At 48.2% G+C, this 17,803-nt stretch overlaps 2 protein-coding genes across 3 annotated transcripts in view; one reads left to right on the forward strand and one right to left on the reverse strand.

Annotated features, from left to right (window-relative positions):
* Nucleotides 1-215: 215 nt before the first annotated feature.
* SV2B (synaptic vesicle glycoprotein 2B) overlaps nt 216-17,803 on the reverse strand; it is a 53,466-nt gene continuing 35,878 nt past the window's right edge. The window contains exons 5-13 of the mRNA XM_059677924.1: nt 15,668-15,801; nt 14,122-14,211; nt 12,676-12,786; nt 11,464-11,552; nt 9,661-9,825; nt 7,611-7,744; nt 6,484-6,684; nt 4,846-5,005; nt 216-1,610 (exon numbers count right to left, since the gene is read on the reverse strand). Of these exons, the coding sequence (XP_059533907.1) occupies nt 1,427-1,610; nt 4,846-5,005; nt 6,484-6,684; nt 7,611-7,744; nt 9,661-9,825; nt 11,464-11,552; nt 12,676-12,786; nt 14,122-14,211; nt 15,668-15,801 (1,268 nt within the window). The 3' untranslated portion in view covers nt 216-1,426. The remainder of the gene's footprint in view (nt 1,611-4,845; nt 5,006-6,483; nt 6,685-7,610; nt 7,745-9,660; nt 9,826-11,463; nt 11,553-12,675; nt 12,787-14,121; nt 14,212-15,667; nt 15,802-17,803) is intronic.
* On the forward strand, nt 16,529-17,275 carry LOC132222758 (dynein light chain Tctex-type 1). 2 transcript variants are annotated; one of them, XM_059677960.1, is made up of 2 exons: nt 16,529-16,824; nt 16,867-17,275. In XM_059677960.1, exons 1-2 carry the CDS (start codon nt 16,565-16,567, stop codon nt 16,904-16,906), a joined length of 300 nt encoding a protein of 99 aa, XP_059533943.1. In that variant the 5' UTR covers nt 16,529-16,564; the 3' UTR covers nt 16,907-17,275. The 2 variants fall into 2 exon arrangements, with proteins under 2 accessions (XP_059533943.1, XP_059533942.1); XM_059677959.1 differs by having other exon boundaries at nt 16,529-17,275.

Here is a 17,803-nt window from a genome sequence, read left to right on the forward strand (position 1 = left end):
AAACGTATTTGAGATCCATGACACTCCCTTCTCCCATGGCAATGGCATCTGCTTTAAAAGTCCTGGACCGAATAAATCAAAGAACGTATATACTTATAGGCACAGTCCATGGACATGGGCAATAGGGCAGTGAAGGCCTGGAGGGGTGGGGAGGGGCTGGAAGGAGGGGAGCAAAGCGGGGGGGGGGGGGTGGGGGCGGGGAGGATGGAAGATGGAAAAAAAAAAGTCCTGGACCAAAACACAAAGCATAGGTTTCTCATGGGACCAAATCTGGGTCATGTCTTGCTGCTGAAAGGAACAGGGAGAATTAGCGCTTTGGAGAGCTGTGGGGACACTTCCCTTCTCCCTCCATCCCGCGTGTTGTCTACCGTGTTTGATGCTCACCCACAGACACCAGGGGCCACTGAGCACGTCCCATGTTGTTCTGGGGAAGCAGCAACGTCAAATCCCAGACCGCAGACAGTGAGCCTGAGTTTCACAAGCGATCAGTGTGAGAGAGGCTACACGAAGGGACGTGTCTAGACTCCACAAACTGTGCGATGTGGGTCTGCTGAGCGCATCTCCCCACAGCAAGCTGAATGGCTATAAGAAATTGTGCTTGCATTTCATTCCATCGGACCCAGTTTCCTGGGACCTCAATCCCCGAGTCCTCCCGAAATATGGCTATAATTGCTGGCAAATGTTTGCAGAAACCATGTCTGCAAAGGAAAACCAAGTAGAGTATGTACAAAGTTATTTCACAGAATACCTATCCCATTAGGTTTCTTTGACTAGATCGAAAAGGGATAAATATCTTTCTTAAATGTGTCACCTAATCGTCCTGAAAAGCTCAGGACATTTGGGGTAGGGAGTAGGTTTCTATAGATAATGCTCAAATATTTGTTTTTCTATATCAGCGTATCTTCCCCGTGGTGGTGCCAATTTTCAAATGGAAAATATGATAGGTGATTCTTTTCAATGCCAAAAAAATATATGGACCCTGTACTTCAAGCCCAATATTTATACGATGACGCTAACTTCTTGCCCAGTTAACGTGTTGTGAGGTCACTGGGCTCCGAAGAACTTTATGAAGGAGCTTGAGTGTCCTCATGCTCAAATCCACCTTCAAGTGCAAAGATGTCCTTGCACCTCCTTGCTTAGCACGCACCCCCCTGGGGGGTGTTACTCCTCCTCCCCTGCCTTGGGCTGGGGCAACCGAGAACCAAGCACACAGCTCCATGATTACCAGGGCAGCTCAGGACACCCCACATCGGTCACCTGAGTTACCAACATCTTAAAGCTGAGATGGGTCCTAGATTAGGGGTCGCAAAGTCAACATCTCCTCCGGTGTTTCCAAAGTCCTCTGGGCGGTGACAGACAGGAAGTGTGGATGCCCTGAGGGTCCCCGGGAAAGGTTCTTCCAACATTTCCTCTCCCCGTGGCCGGTTCACATCAGCACCTGCTCTCGGGTCTCTGGCAGCCGAAGAGCAATCAGGCCGCCCCCAACGAGAGAAGTGGCAGCCAGAAGGATGGGGACCACTTTGGTTATCCCAACAAAAGAAGCAAAGATGGTGTTTCCCAGGATGGCTCCAAATTTGCATAATCCATTGAGGATGCCAAAGGCGGTTGCCCTGTAAGAGAAAGAGGAAGTACATGCTGACAGACACCAACTAGACCAGTGGGTTCTCAACCTTCCTAATGCCGCGACCCTTTAATGCATTCCTCATGTTGTGGTGACCCCCAACCATAAGATTATTTTCGTTGCTGCTTCATCACTGTCATGTTGCTACTGTGATGAATCATCATGTAAATATCTGATATGCAGGATGTATTTTCATTGTTACAAATTGAACATAATTAAAGCATAGTGATTCATCACAAAAACAATATGTAATTATATATGTGTTTTCCGATGGTCCTAGGTGACCCCTGTGAAAGGGTCCTTCGAACCCCAAAGGGGACGTGACCCACAGTTTGAGAACCGCTGAACTAGACGTTCTTTCTCTTCCTCACTGTGGGGGAAGGTGTAATCAAGGTATGGGAGGCGCCGAGACCGGTTTGGCTCAGTGGATAGAACGTCGGCTTGCGGACTGAAAGGTCCCGGGTTCGATTCCGGTCAAGGGCATGTACCTGGGTTGCAGGCACATCCCCAGTAGGAGATGTGCAGGAGGCAGCTGATTGATGTTTCTAACTCTCTATCTCTCTCCCTTCCTCTCTGTAAAAAATCAATAAAATATATTTTAAAAAAAAAAAAAGGTATGGGAGGGAACTTTTTTTCCCCTTAAATATAAAGATAATACATTCTCATTTTAGTCAAATTTGGAAATACAGAATAGCATGAAGATGCAGGGATATATAACCCTGCCACTGAAAAGCGATCACTACTATTAACATTTTGGAGTATTTCCTTCAAACTTGCTTTTTTTTTTTTTCCTTTTCAGACCACAAGTTAATTAAGAATGAGGCTATATATTTATACTTTAAGTTCTTCTTTATATTTTCTTTTCTGAACCCGTATTACCCTTACAATCCCTAATCCCCAATTCCAGTCTTTTGTTTTCAGAATATTCTTGGATATTTTGACAATTTTATTTTCCAAATAAGGTCTAGATTAATTTTCTCAAGTTCCTGGGGGAGGGGGGAGGAGATCTCATAGAATTTTGAATGGAATCTTTTTTTTTTAATATGTTTTTATGGATTTCAGAGAGAGGAAGGGAGAAGGAGAGATACATCAATGATAAGAATCACTGATTGGCTGCCTCATACATGCCCCCTACGGGGGACTGAGCCTGCAACCTGGGCACCTGTCCTGATGGGGAATGGAACCACGCCCTCCTGGTCATAGGTTGATGCTCAACCACTGAACCATACTGGCTAGGCTGAATGGACTCAAGTTAGAAAAAATCTAAAGAAAATTTGACATTTTTGTAAGATTAAATCTTCTTAGAATTCAATAAGATATTTCCTGATACACATTTAAGTCTTCTTTTATATCTCTCAGTAAAGTTTTATGGTTCTCTCCATGTAAGGGTTTCACCTTTCTCATCAAATTGATTCCTAGATATTTTATGATTTCTGCTGTTATGAAACGGATTTCAATTTCATTTTTAATTGTTTAACATATTTTAAAGTCTATATACATTATTAACTTAGTTCTATTACTGACCATCTTACCACATTATTTTATCACTAGGGGCCCGGTGCACGAAATTCGCGCACTGGGTGTGTGGGGGGGGAGTGTCCCTCAGCCCAGCCTGCCCCCTCTCACATACTGGGAGCCCTCAGGCGCTGACCCCCATCACCCTCCAATCACAGGATCGGCCCCTTGCCCAGGCCTGACACCTCTGGCCTAGGCGTCCAGCCCGGGCAGCGGGGACCCACAGCTGCAGCGGCCCCGCGATCGTGGGCTCCGCTTTAGGCCCAGGCAAGGGACCCCTAGCTCCCGGGACTGCCAGCTTCGACCGTGCCCAGCTCCCATCGCTGGCTCCACCCCTACTTCCTGCTATCACTGGCCAGGGCAGAAAAGGCACCTGATTCTCCGATCATGGCTGGGGGGCAGGGCAAAGGCGGCCCCAGGGCCGCCTTTGCCCTGCCCCCCAGCTCTTAGCTCCCCCCTGGGTTTCCGATCACTGTCAGTGGCAGGGGGCTTCTTCCTGCTTTCCCTTTCGCCTCCCTGCATTGTGCCTACATATGCAAATTAACCGCCATCTTGTTGGCAGTTAACTGCCAATCATAGTTGGCAGTTAACTGCCAATCTTAGTTGGCAGTTAATTTGCATATAGCCCTGATCAGCCAATGAAAAGGGTAGCTTGTACGCCAATTACCATTTTTCTCTTTTATTAGTGTTGATTCCTAATAGTCTCTTCAGTTAATTCTCTTGAGGTTCCTAGATGTGAGCTCACATCCCAAGCAAATAACGATCATTTCTCCTCCCCTTAATTTTTTGTAAGACTTAGGCGTTCCCATGGCAACCTACATGCCAGTACCTCCACCACCAATTTAGGATTTTTTGCAGAATTTCAGTTACCTGCCTTCCCCACCACTTCACAGTCCTTTTTGACCCCAGGCCCCCCTTTATCTGCTATTCTTAAAATTCCCACTTCCTCCTCTGTGAGGAGGAAGAGCTGCCTTGTCCCAAGGCCTTTAAAGCAGGTCTCTCCTCACATGGCTTGTGTAAAATAAAAGTACACCCTGGGAGCCCTAATCAGTTTGGCTCAGTGGATAGAGCGTCGGACTGCGGACTGAAAGGTCCCAGGTTCGATTCCAGTCAAGGGCATGTACCTGGGTTGCGGGCACATCCCCAGTGGGAGGTGTGCAGGAGGCAGCTGATGGATGTTTCTCTCTCATCAATGTTTCTAACTCTCTATCCCTCTCCCTTCCTCTCTATGAAAAATCAATAAAATATATATTTTTTTAAAAAGTACACCCTGGACAACCCGCCACATTCTCTGCAAATGCGCCAAACCATCACCCTCATCCCACCTTATCTCCCTCTGCCTCCCCCAGGCCTGTGTTTACCTAGTTCCTCCCCTTCTCACTTTATCTCCCAGTGGAAGGCGTGTTCTCACCTCTTTTTGATTGCATGGTGCATATGGTATTGCCCTCCTCCTTTCTCTCCTGGGCATGGTTTCATGCACCCTTTGCATCTTGCCCTTCGCCCCACCCTCGTAAGCCTTGGTCTGCCCACTTCCAGGCCTGTGCCAGCCCCCACACAGGAGAAACTCAAAAACCTAAGCAACGTTCGGTCCATCAGCTCCAGGAAGATCAAGGCGGACCCGGGCAGGATCGGAGCAGGTGGACTTCTAGCTGAAGTCCACACAATCCCAGGAGGAGCCCGGGGGTTGTGGGGGCGGGAGGGGGACTGACCTCTGGGTGGTGGGGTACAGCTCCACGGTGACCACGTCCAGAGCGTTCCAGGCCGCGATGCTGGCCCCGCAGAACAGGCACTGCCAGCCGATCATCGCCGACTCGCTGTTGCCGAAGAACAGGAAGAAGCAGCAGCCCGCCGAGATCAGCATGGAGCCACCTGTGGAGGGAGGGAGGGCAGGGGCCCAAAGAAACGTGAAGCCTGTGGCTCGGACGAAATGGTTACCCACACCTGTTGCCCCATCTCCCACCCTCACAGGTACACTGCAAGTAATGGGCTACCTCCAGTGAAAGGCCCATCTGGCCCAGCCGGTGTGGCTCAGTGGTCGACCTATGAACCAGGAGGTCGCAGGTTCGATTCCTGGTCAGGGCACCTGCCTGGGTTGCAGGCTCACTCTCCAGTAGCGGGTGTGCAAGAAGCATTCAATCAATGATTCTCTCTCATCACTGATGTTCCTCTCCCTCTCTCCCTCTCCCTTCCTCTTGGAAGCCAATTTTGCTCGCTCAGTGGTGAGAGCATCGGCCACTGAGGTTCGATTTCAGGTCAAGGGCACGTATCTCTGTTGCAGGTGCAATCCCTGGCCCTGGTTGGGGCACAAGTGGAGGCAACCCAATGATGTGTCTCTCTCACATCGATATTTCTCTCTCTCTCTCTCTCTCTCTCTCTCTCTCTCTCTCTCTCTCTCTCTCTCTCTCTGTCTCTCCTCCCCCTGCCTCCCTTCTACCCTCTCTAAAAGGAGAAAAAAAGAGCATTTTACATATTTTTCTGACAACCTTACAGAGGATGCAGAGTGGGTATATTTAACATCCCTATTGAAGTGCTAATAAAATAAGTAATTGTCACAGAATTGCTCAGTCAGGAAATGGAGACGAGACTCAGCCATGGAAATGGAGCCTGGACATGGGTCCTGTCGCCAGTCAGCCTAAGGGAAGAACTTGGAAACTGTCACTCTTGGTGTCGCCACAGCCCCGGACAACTGGGGACCAGGCAGAGGTCGGTGAGTGAACAGTCTGTTATATGTCAGGCCTTCTGGATGCTTAAGATACATCACTATCAAAAAGCCCTTCTCGGATGAATGGGGCTCTGTGATATTCACAGGGCTGAATATCTGCATTTTGTTGCCTACTGCTGACTCAGTGGCCTAAAGCAAACTCCCCCAACCTGATAATCTTACTGTTTACTAAACATTACCATTGATATGTCTATTTGCATTCCTAAAAGGCGACTGTGTATTCTAGTAAATAAAAACAGATGGGAACGGAGACTCAGTGGAACTTGGTCCCTTGTACCAAGCTCACAACTGGCTTCCCCCATAATTTCCAAATTTAAAAAAAATAAAAAATAAAAAATCCCTTCTCCTGGAACTTACATTCTAGTGAGAACACACCTGTGAATGGGCTACAGAAGGGAACCCTGCTTATTCTGCATTTAAGCCCCTCCCATTCCCAGTCCTGGGACTAGAGGTGTCGGACCACCTCCACGGGGCCCCGGGATTTTGCCTACGTGCCTCCCCGACTCCACACCGGCAGATTCCATCTTACCTGTGTGGTTTCCTGTGCAAGATTTCTTTAAGAAAATGAAGGAAAAAAAAATGCCACCGTACACCTTACGTCTCAGCCTTGGCCCTGACAACTCACCGATCATCTTGAGCCTCCCGATCCTATCCATGAGCAGGGCGGAGATGATGTTCCCCGGCAAGACGGACAGGCTGCCAAGGAAGCTGACCAGGTAAATCAGGAAGTCGTTATCTTGTTCCAAGTCCATGTGACAGCCCTCCTTCTGGTCCAGAAAGGTCGAGTTGATAAAGCGACAGTCGATGAACTTATGCTCATAGAGGTCTGGGAAGAGAAGGAAACCTTGGGCTCGTGTAACGTGGGGTGGGGGAGCCGGGGGGCAGGGGGGCAGGGATGAAGTAGGGCCTCCTCCATGGGCAGCCTGCACCAGCCTCTGGCCATCACACAGTTTCAAAGTCAAGGTGGCGCTCGCCAAGGTGTGGAGGAAGCAGAAATCCTCTACACATGCAATGATGACCTGCTCAACTCCAATCGGGAGGGAAAAGGAAACAAGCATTCATTGAGAGGCTTGTGTAAATACATCATCTCTCAAGCACAGAGCAGTCCTCTGAGGCTACCTGCTTATAAAAGCCAACAACAAAAGAATTTGACCCAGTGAGGCGGCCACCCCAGGGCCCATAGAGAAACCTGAACATTCTTCAAAATAAAGATAATTTGGTCAGTAGTTTCTTTTTTTTTTTTGGAGGGCGGGGTGCAGGGGCCAGAGCAGGGGAGATGAATGGAGAGTACAGAGGGTTTTTAGTGTTGGCAGGAATCCCCCTGTTAAGAATATGCAAACATTGCCCTGCTGGTGTTGCTCAGTGGTTAGAGCATTGGCCTGAGCAGGGAAAGGTCGCAGGTTCGATTCCCAGTCAAGGGCACGTACCTGGGTTCCACCCGAAGCCCCATGTGGGAAACAACCAATCGACGGACGTGGGAAAAGGTGTGCCATATTTCAATCGCAAATAAGAATGCAGAGAACTCATTGTTATTTTACATGTGATAAGACGGGTGCAGATCCATGAAATGCTTTGGTAAAGACTGTGCAACTCACCTGCGCCGTCCCTGGGGCAGGAACCGTTTCTCCACCCTCAGGCTCAGCACGGGTATCTGTGCTGTATTTACTGCTCCCAAAGCTTATGACCACTTTGGTTCTTAGACAAGACTAGTCCACCCCCATGACAATCTCCCCGCTCTGCCCCGGTTCTTACCTGTGTTATAAAAGATGGTGGATTCGATGGTGCAGTTTTTGAAATAGGTATCCGTGGACGTAACATCTTCAAAATAGCACTCATCAAAGAACGTGTCTTCAAAGAGAACATGCTTGAAATACATCTTTGTGAACCTGTGGAAAGACGTTTTGTTCCTGAGAGATCCACCAGGGGGAAAGGAGATTTGAGAGTGAAATGAAAACCATAGGAAGGCATAAAAAGGGAGAACTACAAACCAAAAGATCCTGAAAGATGATTTTCAGCCCAAACTAGTTCCCCCCACTTTTGTGTGTGTGTGTGTGTGTGTGTGTGTGTGTGTGTGTGTGTGTTTTGTTACTCCTCACCTAAGGATTTTTCCACTAATTTTTAGAGAGAGTGGAAGAAAGAGGGAAAGACAGAGAGAAACATCGATGTGAGAGAAACACATTGACTGGTTGCCTCCTGCACGCACCCCAACCAGGGCCTGGGCTGGGGAGGAGCCTGCAACCAAAAGGTGCCCTTGACCAGAATTGAACCCGGGACCCTTTGGTCCACAGGCCAACAATCTATCCACTGAGCCAAACCAGCTAGGGCTACCCCCTTTCATAGCTGCTGGTTTATAGGTGAGGGAAGCTCAGGAGGGTGGAAGCTGGGACCTACGGGGCTACCCCATCAGCCTGATGGTTCTCAAGTGCAGGCCCCTGGACCGTCCACATTGGACTCATAGAAATGTGAACCATGCGAAACGAAAATACTGGTAGCATCTTACATTATGAGGAGCTTTCAAAACCTGCAGGTCCCTCCGCTGGTCTTAGTAGGTTTAAAAACAAGAGATTTAAGGCTTGGTCAGTTTGGGCTCAGTGGATAGACTGTCAGCCCGTGGACTGAAGGGTTGCGGGTTCGATTCCAGTCAAGGGAATGTACCTGGTTGCAGGCTCGATCTCCCATGTGGAAGACAACAAATCGATGTGTCTCTCTCATGTCGATGTTTCTCTCTCTGTCTCTCCCCCTCCCTTCCACTCTCTCTAAAAAAAAATTCAATGGAAAAATCTCCTCTGATGAGGATTAACAACAACCAAAACAAACAAGAGACTTGTGAGAATCTTCATTTTTTTTAAATCTTCCCAACAAAGATGTGGGGAAATAGGCAGTTTCACTCACATTGTTAATAGAATGTAATTTGTGCAGTCTGTTTGAAAAGCAGTTTTGCAATATTTTTAGTGCACAATCCCTCTGTCCTAGGAAAAACCACCTCTACGAATGAAGCCGACATGCACTTGCGCAGGCGTTCAGAGAGATACATTTGGTGCCCGGCAGGTGTGGCTCAGTGGTTGAGCATCGATCTATGAACCAGGAGGTCATGGTTCAATTCCTAGTCAGGGCACAGGCCTGGGTTTCGGGCTCAGTCCCCAGTAGGGTGTGTGTAGGAGACAGCTGATCAATAATTCGCTCTCATTATTGATGTTTCTATCTCTCTCTCTCTCTCTCATCTCCCTTCCTCTCTGAAATCAATAAAAATATATTTATTTTAAAACAAGGTGTGGGACCGAAACTGGTTTGGCTCAGTGGATAGAGCGTCGGCCTGCGGACTGAAGGGTCCCAGGTTCGATTCCGGTCGGGGGCATGTGCCTGGGTTGCGGGCACATCCCCAGTGGGAGATGTGCAGGAGGCAGCTGATCGATGTTTCTCTCTCATCGATGTTTCTAACTCTCTATCTCTCTCCCTTCCTCTCTGTAAAAAATCAATAAAATATATTTTTAAAAAAAAAACACAAAAAACAAGGTGTGGGGTCTCAGGAAAGATGGTCTGATAGATGCTCATCAGTCAAATGCCTCCATCCTTGGATGGATCAGATACCACAGGTGATGAGGGATGACTGGGAGCCAACAGGACACAGGCAGGGCCTCCCGGGGACTTAGAGGGTCTCTGGCAGCCATGGGAAGTTGTGGGACCACAATATTCTTGGAGCTCATTCCCCGGCCATGAATTCCCATCTGTCCAGTGGCTCTCTCCCAAGAACAGTCCCCTGGACCATCCGCTGACCGAGGGGCTGTCTGAGTCTCGCACTTACTTGTCATTCACAAGCTTGCCGTGCTGGTGGATCTGATTTTCCATCGTGAAGTTGATGGTGGCTCCGAACACGTGCTCGCCGAAAAATACCTTCATCTTGGACTTGTATTCTTCCTCTTGAAAGTACCGGATCATGTCGGGGAACCAAACCGTCAGGCCGTAGTAACTGGAGCAGAGAAGACACAATATGTGAGCAAATAGTATTATCTCATGAGCAGAGTCTGCATCCCTGATTTGAGGTAGATAACACTCCTTTTAAATGTATTATTATCGTTCATCAGTAGAAACTCTCATCCCAGCACGTCAAACTCAAAGGCTAACACGGGCCAAATCAATGAGGCATGTGGCCCATGGGCCACGAGTTTGACATGCTTGCTCTAATCAGATAACACATTATAGTAATAGATCGAAGGGGGGAAATCCAATACCATCTCCATAGATGCGGAAAAGGCATTTGATGAAAAACAACATTCGTTCCTGATAAAAATACCAATAGGTTGGGACAAACGAAATGGACAGTCCAGCCCACTGGTTTGGCTCAGTGGATAGATTGTAGGCCCGAAGATTGAAGGGCCCTGGGTTTGGTTCTGATCAAGGGCACAGATCTCGGCTGGTTGCAGGCTCGATCCCCAGCCCCAGTTGGGGCGCATGTGGGAGGTAACCAATCGATGTGTCTCTCTCACATCGATGTTTCTCTCTGTCTCTCCCCCTCCCTTCCTATCTCCATAACATGTAAGAAAATGCATATCTCAGCTCAAAAAGGAGAGTTTCACTTAATGGGGAAACACTAAAGACATTCCCCCTAATGTCAGAAACAAGACTGGGACACCCATTATCACCACTACTATTGAACACTATAGCGTAGGTCTTAGCCTACCAGTTAGACAAGAGAAAGAACATAAATATAAAAAAGCAAAAGGTAAAACAACTATTTGTAGACGATACGGTTTTATACCTGGAAAATTCAAAATAACCAACTCAAACAAATGGTCATGAGACATAAAAAACATACTCCATCCCACGCAGGATAAGAAAAATGCAAATGAAAGACATACTGTGTTACCATTCTCGCCTACCAGATTGTCAAAACCTCAAAGATTGCCAAACACCCTGTCGGTGAGGCTGTGGGTAAACAGGTGGTCTCAGACATTGCTGAGTAAAGGATAAAACTGCACAATACCCTATGGAGGACAATGGGTCAATGTCTAAAGAAATCACTGATGGGATTCCCCTCTTTGACTCCATAATCCCATTTCTAGGAATCTATTCCACTGATAGAGTTGCACAATAGAACGTCGCCTCCAGACAGTGAGTCATTGTGGCAGTGTTTGCAACAGGAGAAGTCTGAAATCTCCCCAAGACTTGAGCAATGAACCCCTGGCTGGATACAGGGAGGAACTTTTCTGTGGAGGGCTGTAAGGAGTGAGGAAAATCTCCATTTACTGGTCTGAGAGGTCTCCAGGATATATTGTGGAGTACCTGAAGCAGATACAACAGTGTATTCCTTTGAATAAGAAAATGAGAAAGGCCCTGCTAGTGTGGCTCAGTGGTTGAGTATCAACCTATAAACCAGGGGGGTCATGGTTTTCCTGAGGCAGAAATTCCTCCTGTGGCCTGCCGCCCTATGGAATTTCGGTTACAAGAGTAAAAAATTTCATTAAAGATGCTACTAGAGTACCTTGCCTGTGATTTGCGGCTGAAAGCATCCAGTCCTATTCAGACTCCACGAGTTAGAACTGATCACAATCATCAGTTATGAGGCCCGTGAAGCTCAGAGAAATTAGCGAATTTAGTAAGGACTTACCTGAAGGCCATAGTGAACCAGACCACAGCCAGAATCAGCGTGTTCATCCTGTAAGGCCCCAGCAGGCAGTACTGAGCATTATCCCAGACCTGAAACCCACACCAGACCACGGGGGTTAAAGGCAGGAACCGTGACTCAGCACACCTCATTTCTAAGGCTTCCTCATGAACTGCCTAGGAAGCCATGGAGACAATGGGCGACGTTATCTCCCGCGAGTGGCCCTCCTGTTCCAAGGAAAGCCTTTTCTCTTCTTACTGTCGGGCCTCGACCTCTAACAGTCCCAGAGCATCTTCCCTGGAAACACAACAGTATCCCATGCGTGTGAGCGAAAGCACACTGAGTGGGCCCTGGCCAGTTTTGCTCAGTGGTTAGAGCATTGGCCCGCAGACTGAAGATTCTCGGGTTCGATTCTGGTCAAGGACACCAGAATCCTTGGTGGCAGGCTCAATCCTTAGCCCCGGTCAGGGTGCATTTGAGAGGCAACCAATCGACGTGTCTCTCACATCAATGTTTCTCTCTCTGTCTTCCCCTCTCTCTTCCACTCTCTCTAAAAATCAATGGAAAAATATCCTCGGGTGAGGATTAATAAAAAAAAAAAAAAAAAAGGCAGAGTGGGGATTTCAAGTACTGAATACGCTTGAGAGCTGAGTTCCGCTCCCTGCCTGCGGGAATGGGTTGTTACTTTCCAAACATTAAAGGGCCCTGCACCAAGGGCACCAGTCTCAGCAGACTGGCCATCAGCTGCCTCGGTGCTCAGCAGCTGGCTTGCCTGTCGGAGCCACTTTTCTGCAGAAATGGCCTGGCCCTTTATGAAGACTGTCTCAGACATCACTAGCAAACCTCAGGGGGCAGGTGGGGGTAGGGGAGCATTTATTTCACTCACTCCTTTCTTCTGATCGATTATTTAAAGAGAAGAGGCTAGAGAAAAGGATGTTTACTCAGACGACACATTTTACCTACATTCAAAATCTCTGCCTTGGGGAGGGCGAGCAAAGCAAAGAAGCTAAGGTGTGAGAGAGTATGTGGCTCGAGGACTCACAGCAAGTGAGAGGTGGTCATGGGCTTGGTCCCAAAGGTCCCCGGGCAGGGCTGCTCCCTCCCACTCACACTGCCTCGGGTGGATGGGGATGCTCAAGACTTCTGCTTTCTCCACTGAGGCTCCAGATTTCCACAGAGCCCCGCCTCTCAGCCACCACACGTCCCCGGCCATACCTGCTTGAAAGTGGTCTTGAATCTGACCAGGCAGCGCTGGTACCAAGTTCCTGTTGCGTTTTGGATCTCAAAGAACTCATCCATCTGCTTGGGAGTCTTGATGTGCGACACCTGCCAAGCAAAGATGAGCCAGAGAATCTTACCCCTACTTTCTACCAGACTTTTCCATTTGTAGTTTCATGGAGGTGACTTTATTAATGTATTGAGGGCCAGAGGAGCCTGTGGCGACCCTCTAGTTCAGTGATGCTTACCAGGTGTACCGGTTAATAATGCACATTCGGTGTACCGGATAGTAATGCGGATTTGGTATAACGGTTAATACCAGGTAGTGCACATTTGGTGTGCCGGTTAATAGTGCACATTATAACCAAAGATGTGCACAAATATCTTTGGGATATTTATCCCACTGCAGACTAAAATGAATCAGTCGTATCCCTCAGTCAAGCCTTGAAGTTAATGGGTAAGTAATTCACTAAATTCCCATGTATATCAGATTTTTCCCACAGTACGGTTGACTCTACCTTAAAATTCACAAATTTATCCTCAATGGTCATTAACATCACAGAAGTCTAGAACCCATGTAGGCAATAGTGTGTGTGTGTGTGTGTGTGTGTGTGTGTGTATGTGTGTGTGTGTGATGGGGAAATGGGGTTTGCTATGTAGGACATTTTAAAAGCCCGACAGAACAGCCCTAGCCAGTTTTGCTCAGTGATTAGAGCATTGGCCCATGGACTGATTCTGGGTTCAGATTCTGGTCCAGGGCATGTACCTCGGTTGCAGGCTCCACCCCCAGCCCGGTCGGGATACATGTGGGAGGCAACCAATTGATGTGTCTCTCTCACATCTATGTTTCTCTCTCTGTATCTCTCCCTTCCAGTCTCTCTTAAAAAAAAAAAATCAATGGGAAAAAAATATCCTCAGATGAGGATAAAATAAAAAGCGTGCTTAGGGCCCCTAGCTTGTTTGGCTTAGTGAAGAGAGCATGTGCCCTTGACCGCCAGGATTGCGGACTCAATCTCCAATGGAGGTTGTGCAGGAGGCAGCCAATCAATGATTCTCTGTCATCATTGATCTTTCTCTTTCTCTCTCCCTCTTCCTTCCTCTCTGAAAGCAATAAAATATATATTTTTTAAAAGCATGCTTATGAACACTATGAGACAACATACAGAGTACTCATGAGAACTCTTAAGTAACACGTACTTGTGAATACATGCAGTTATGTTCTCCCCTCATGAACACAGCTAGTTTTATCTTTCATTATTACTGATACTGAAAAGGACACCCATCAAAATGCAAAGAACTTATTATGATAAGAATGTCAAGGGTCTTATTCATCAGAGACAAATTTTCTGGGCTGTGCTTACATAGCAACATTATTTTTCAGCAAACCAAACCAGAAAAGAGGAGCAGTCCCTGTTGCTGGCATAGGCGACCCCCCCGACTCACCGTAAACACCTTCTCCGGGGTCCCCTTAGCTCTCATGTTGGTGTCATGGACTTTCTTGAGAATCATCCAAGCTTCGTCATGTTTGCCCATCTGGTAAACCAAGGAAAGACAGGTGAGGAGCCCTTTGCTGTTTAATGCTGACACCTGCGTTTGAGGCGACAGGCTGTGGACTTGTGACTACGAAGGGCTTATGAGAGATGAGGACACGTTTCTGTCCCCAGCCAACGGTGGGAGGATTATGAGGTTGTGCCTTCAAGGTGTGAATGCTCAGTATTAACATCATTTTGCACTGCAGCTGCTGGAGCTGTAAGATTGAATGGGCTCCTGAGTGAGGGTCATTTAGTCCCTGACAGGATAAAGCAAAGACACAGCATGGCACGAGTTGCACTGTGCCCCTCCCTCAAAAGATAGGCTCAAGTCCTAACCCCCAGGACCTCACAGTGTGACCTTTTTGGAAAAGGATTGCATTCTGGAGTAGGTGGGCCCCTAATCCATAGGACTAGGTATTTATAAAAAGACACCGTGTGAAGACACAGAGACACACAGGGAGGACACGGGTGATGACAAAGGCAGGGACTGGTGTGATAGAGCGTTGAACCCAGTAAAAGAGGTGAGGAAGGATTCCCCTGGGGCTCCAGAGAGAGCGTGGCCCCGTCCACACCGTGACTTTAGACTTTCAGCCTCCAGATGCTAAGACAACAAGTGTCCCTTCCTCTGAGCCACCCAGTTTGTGCTCCTTTGTTACAGCAGCTCCAGGTCGCTAATACACAGCCAAGGGTAACTTTTGAGATATCCCTAGTTAAAAACACTCCCTGCTGCCCGGCCAGTGTTGCTCAGTGGTTGAGCATTGACCTATGAACCAGGGGGTCACAGTTCGATTCCCGGGCAGAGCACATGCCCAGATTGCGGGCTCCATCCCCAGAAGGGGGCGTGCAGGAGACAGCGGATCAATGATTCTCTCTCATCATTGATGTTTCTCTCTCTCTCTCCCTCTCCCTTCCTCTCTCTGAAATCAACAAAAATATATTTTTAAAAAACCCACTCCCTGCTGCATCTGTCTCCTGGTCAGTGGGAAATTTCACTCTGAAGAAAGGTCAAGAAAGAGGCCCACAAGTAGACTCAGACTTGGGGCTGCAACAGCCTGTGAGTCCTACTGTCCTTCTACCAGCCCAACCCCGTCTGACCGCTGCACGCAGGAGACCCCGAGGTGGAAGGCTCCGGGGACTCATCTCTCAGGACCCCGGGAGCTGCCTTTGGGTGAGGAGGCATGGCTAAGAGTCCTGAAGCAACAAGCTTCACCACAGACCTCCCAGGGAGAAACGTCACGCCGCTTTGCAGAGCCTCATTACCGGGACCCAGAGAGAGTGAGGAGCGGAAGCAACTCAGGAGGCACCCCCTCCAGCCCCTTCGCCCAGCGCTTGGTAAGCCCCTGAGCCCCCTGCCTAGGCAGTCCATGAGTCCAGGGCAAGCCACCATCACAGGCAGCCAGCGAGGACGAGGGTCTAAAGGGCCGAGAATGCAGAGCCAGCTCTGGGCGCTGTCTCACCTCCAGCAGAAACCGTGGGCTCTCGGGCATGAACCTCAGGGCCACCAAGGACACGGTGCAGGGCAGAGCGCAGACGATGACAAACACCCTCCAGCTGTGGTAGTGGTAGTGGGTGCCCATGCTGAAGCCCCAGCCTGCCAAGAGGAGAAGAGAGGGAGAGGGAGAGAGAAACATCAATGATAAGAGAGAATATTAAAAAAAAAAAAAAAAAAAAAGATACGCCTGAGCCTCCCCTAGCTCAGAACACACACAGGACCACATTTAAAACAAGGACACCAAGCCCTAGCCAGTTGTTCAGTGGTTAGAGCATGAGCTGGACTGAAGGGTCCCGGGTTCAGTTTCCTCAAGAGCACTTAACTTGACTGCAGGCTCAATCCCTGACCCCAGTTGGGGCGCATGAGAGAGGTAACCAGTGGATGTTTCTCTCTCACATTGATGTTTCTCTCTCTGTCTCTCTCCCTGCCTTCTACTCTCTCTAAAAATCAATGGAAAAAAATATCCTTGGGTGAGGATTAACAACAACAACAATATGAGAGAAGTGTTGGTTAGCTTCAGGAGCAAGATGTCTGCTATCCCCATCCCTCTGCAGGTCCTAAGTGATGGCAAATCCTACACCATCATCAGTGTTTTTCTGGAAATGATTTTGAAGGATGCTGGTGGTATTTGTCAGCCAGGATACTCAAAAGACCTAATCAAATTCAAAACTGCTGCCTTCTCCCTACTTCACTCTTCACAAAACCAACAGTGAAAGTTAACATTGCCAGGTCTCTGCCCAGAGAATCGACTTTTCACAATTATCCAGATAATAAAATTGTCCCGGCTGACACCAGACCTTGTCATAAGATCTGCTCTTGGGTGCGCTCTCCTCAGGGCGGCGGAGGCGACGCGCCGGGGAAGATGGAAGACTACCAGACTGCGGAAGAGACCACTTTTGTTGTTGACGAAGTGAGCAACATTGTGAAAGAGGCTATAGAAAGTGCCATCGGTGGCAACGCCTATCAGCACAGCAAAGTCAATCAGTGGACCACAAATGTCGTAGAACAAACTTTAAGCCAACTCACCAAGCTGGGAAAACCATTCAAATACATTGTGACCTGTATAATTATGCAGAAGAACGGAGCAGGACTACACACGGCTAGTTCTTGCTTCTGGGACAGCTCTACTGACGGGAGCTGCACCGTGCGATGGGAGAATAAGACCATGTACTGCATCGTCAGCGCCTTCGGACTGTCCATCTGACTGACCACCTCATCCCCCCAGGCTCTTTCTCCTCTGTCTCAACATTTCTCTCCGATCTTCTAACCACCAGCCATGAATTCAGTGAACAGCTTTCCCGCTCTTTGTTTTCGGTGGCACTCTCAACATGCAGAGAAAACCCAAACGACCGCACTGTCCTGTGATCAGCACACCCTCAATCACGGATCGTTCTTGGGCAGTCGGAACCTGGACTGCCACGTGTCCGCACTCTGAATATCTCTGTTCAAAGGTGCTAAACACTCAACCTGATAGTGTGAACCTTTCTCTACTCTCTGAAATCATTCAAACACACTAATTTTTCCATACTTTGTACTTTTGTTAGAATAAATTATTCCAATTTAAAAAAAAAAAAAAAAAGATCTGCTCTTGAGCCCTGGCTGGTTTGGCTCAGTGGATAGAGCGTTGCCCTGTGGACTGAAGGGTCCCAGGTTCGATTCCGGTCGAGAGCACATGCCTGGGTTGCAGGCTCGATCCCCCAGTAGGGGGCGTGCAGGAGGTAGCCGATCCATGATTCTCTCTCATCATTGATGTTTCTATCACTCTCTTCCTTTCCCTTCCTCTCTGAAATCAATACAAATATTTTAAGAGAGAGAGAGAGAGAGAGAGAGAGAGAGAGAGAGAGAGCTGCTCTTGTCTACAAGAGTCCTGCCTAGGGGCTGGGGATGGTGAGGCAGCATCAGGATTCAAGGTCATGCCAGGTGACCTTAGCTAAGTCACCAACTTCTCTTGGCTTCTGTTGCATCATCTGTAAAATGGAATTACCAGAGCCTCACTTGTTCAGGGGACCATGGCTGAAGGAGATTACAGATGAAATTTCTTTCAAATAAAAAAGAAGGAAAAAAGAAAAGGAAAGGAGAGACCTAGGGAGGAGGAAGGGGA

This window comes from Myotis daubentonii, chromosome 21 (genome assembly GCF_963259705.1).
Source record: "Myotis daubentonii chromosome 21, mMyoDau2.1, whole genome shotgun sequence".
NCBI classification, from domain to species: domain Eukaryota; kingdom Metazoa; phylum Chordata; class Mammalia; order Chiroptera; family Vespertilionidae; genus Myotis; species Myotis daubentonii.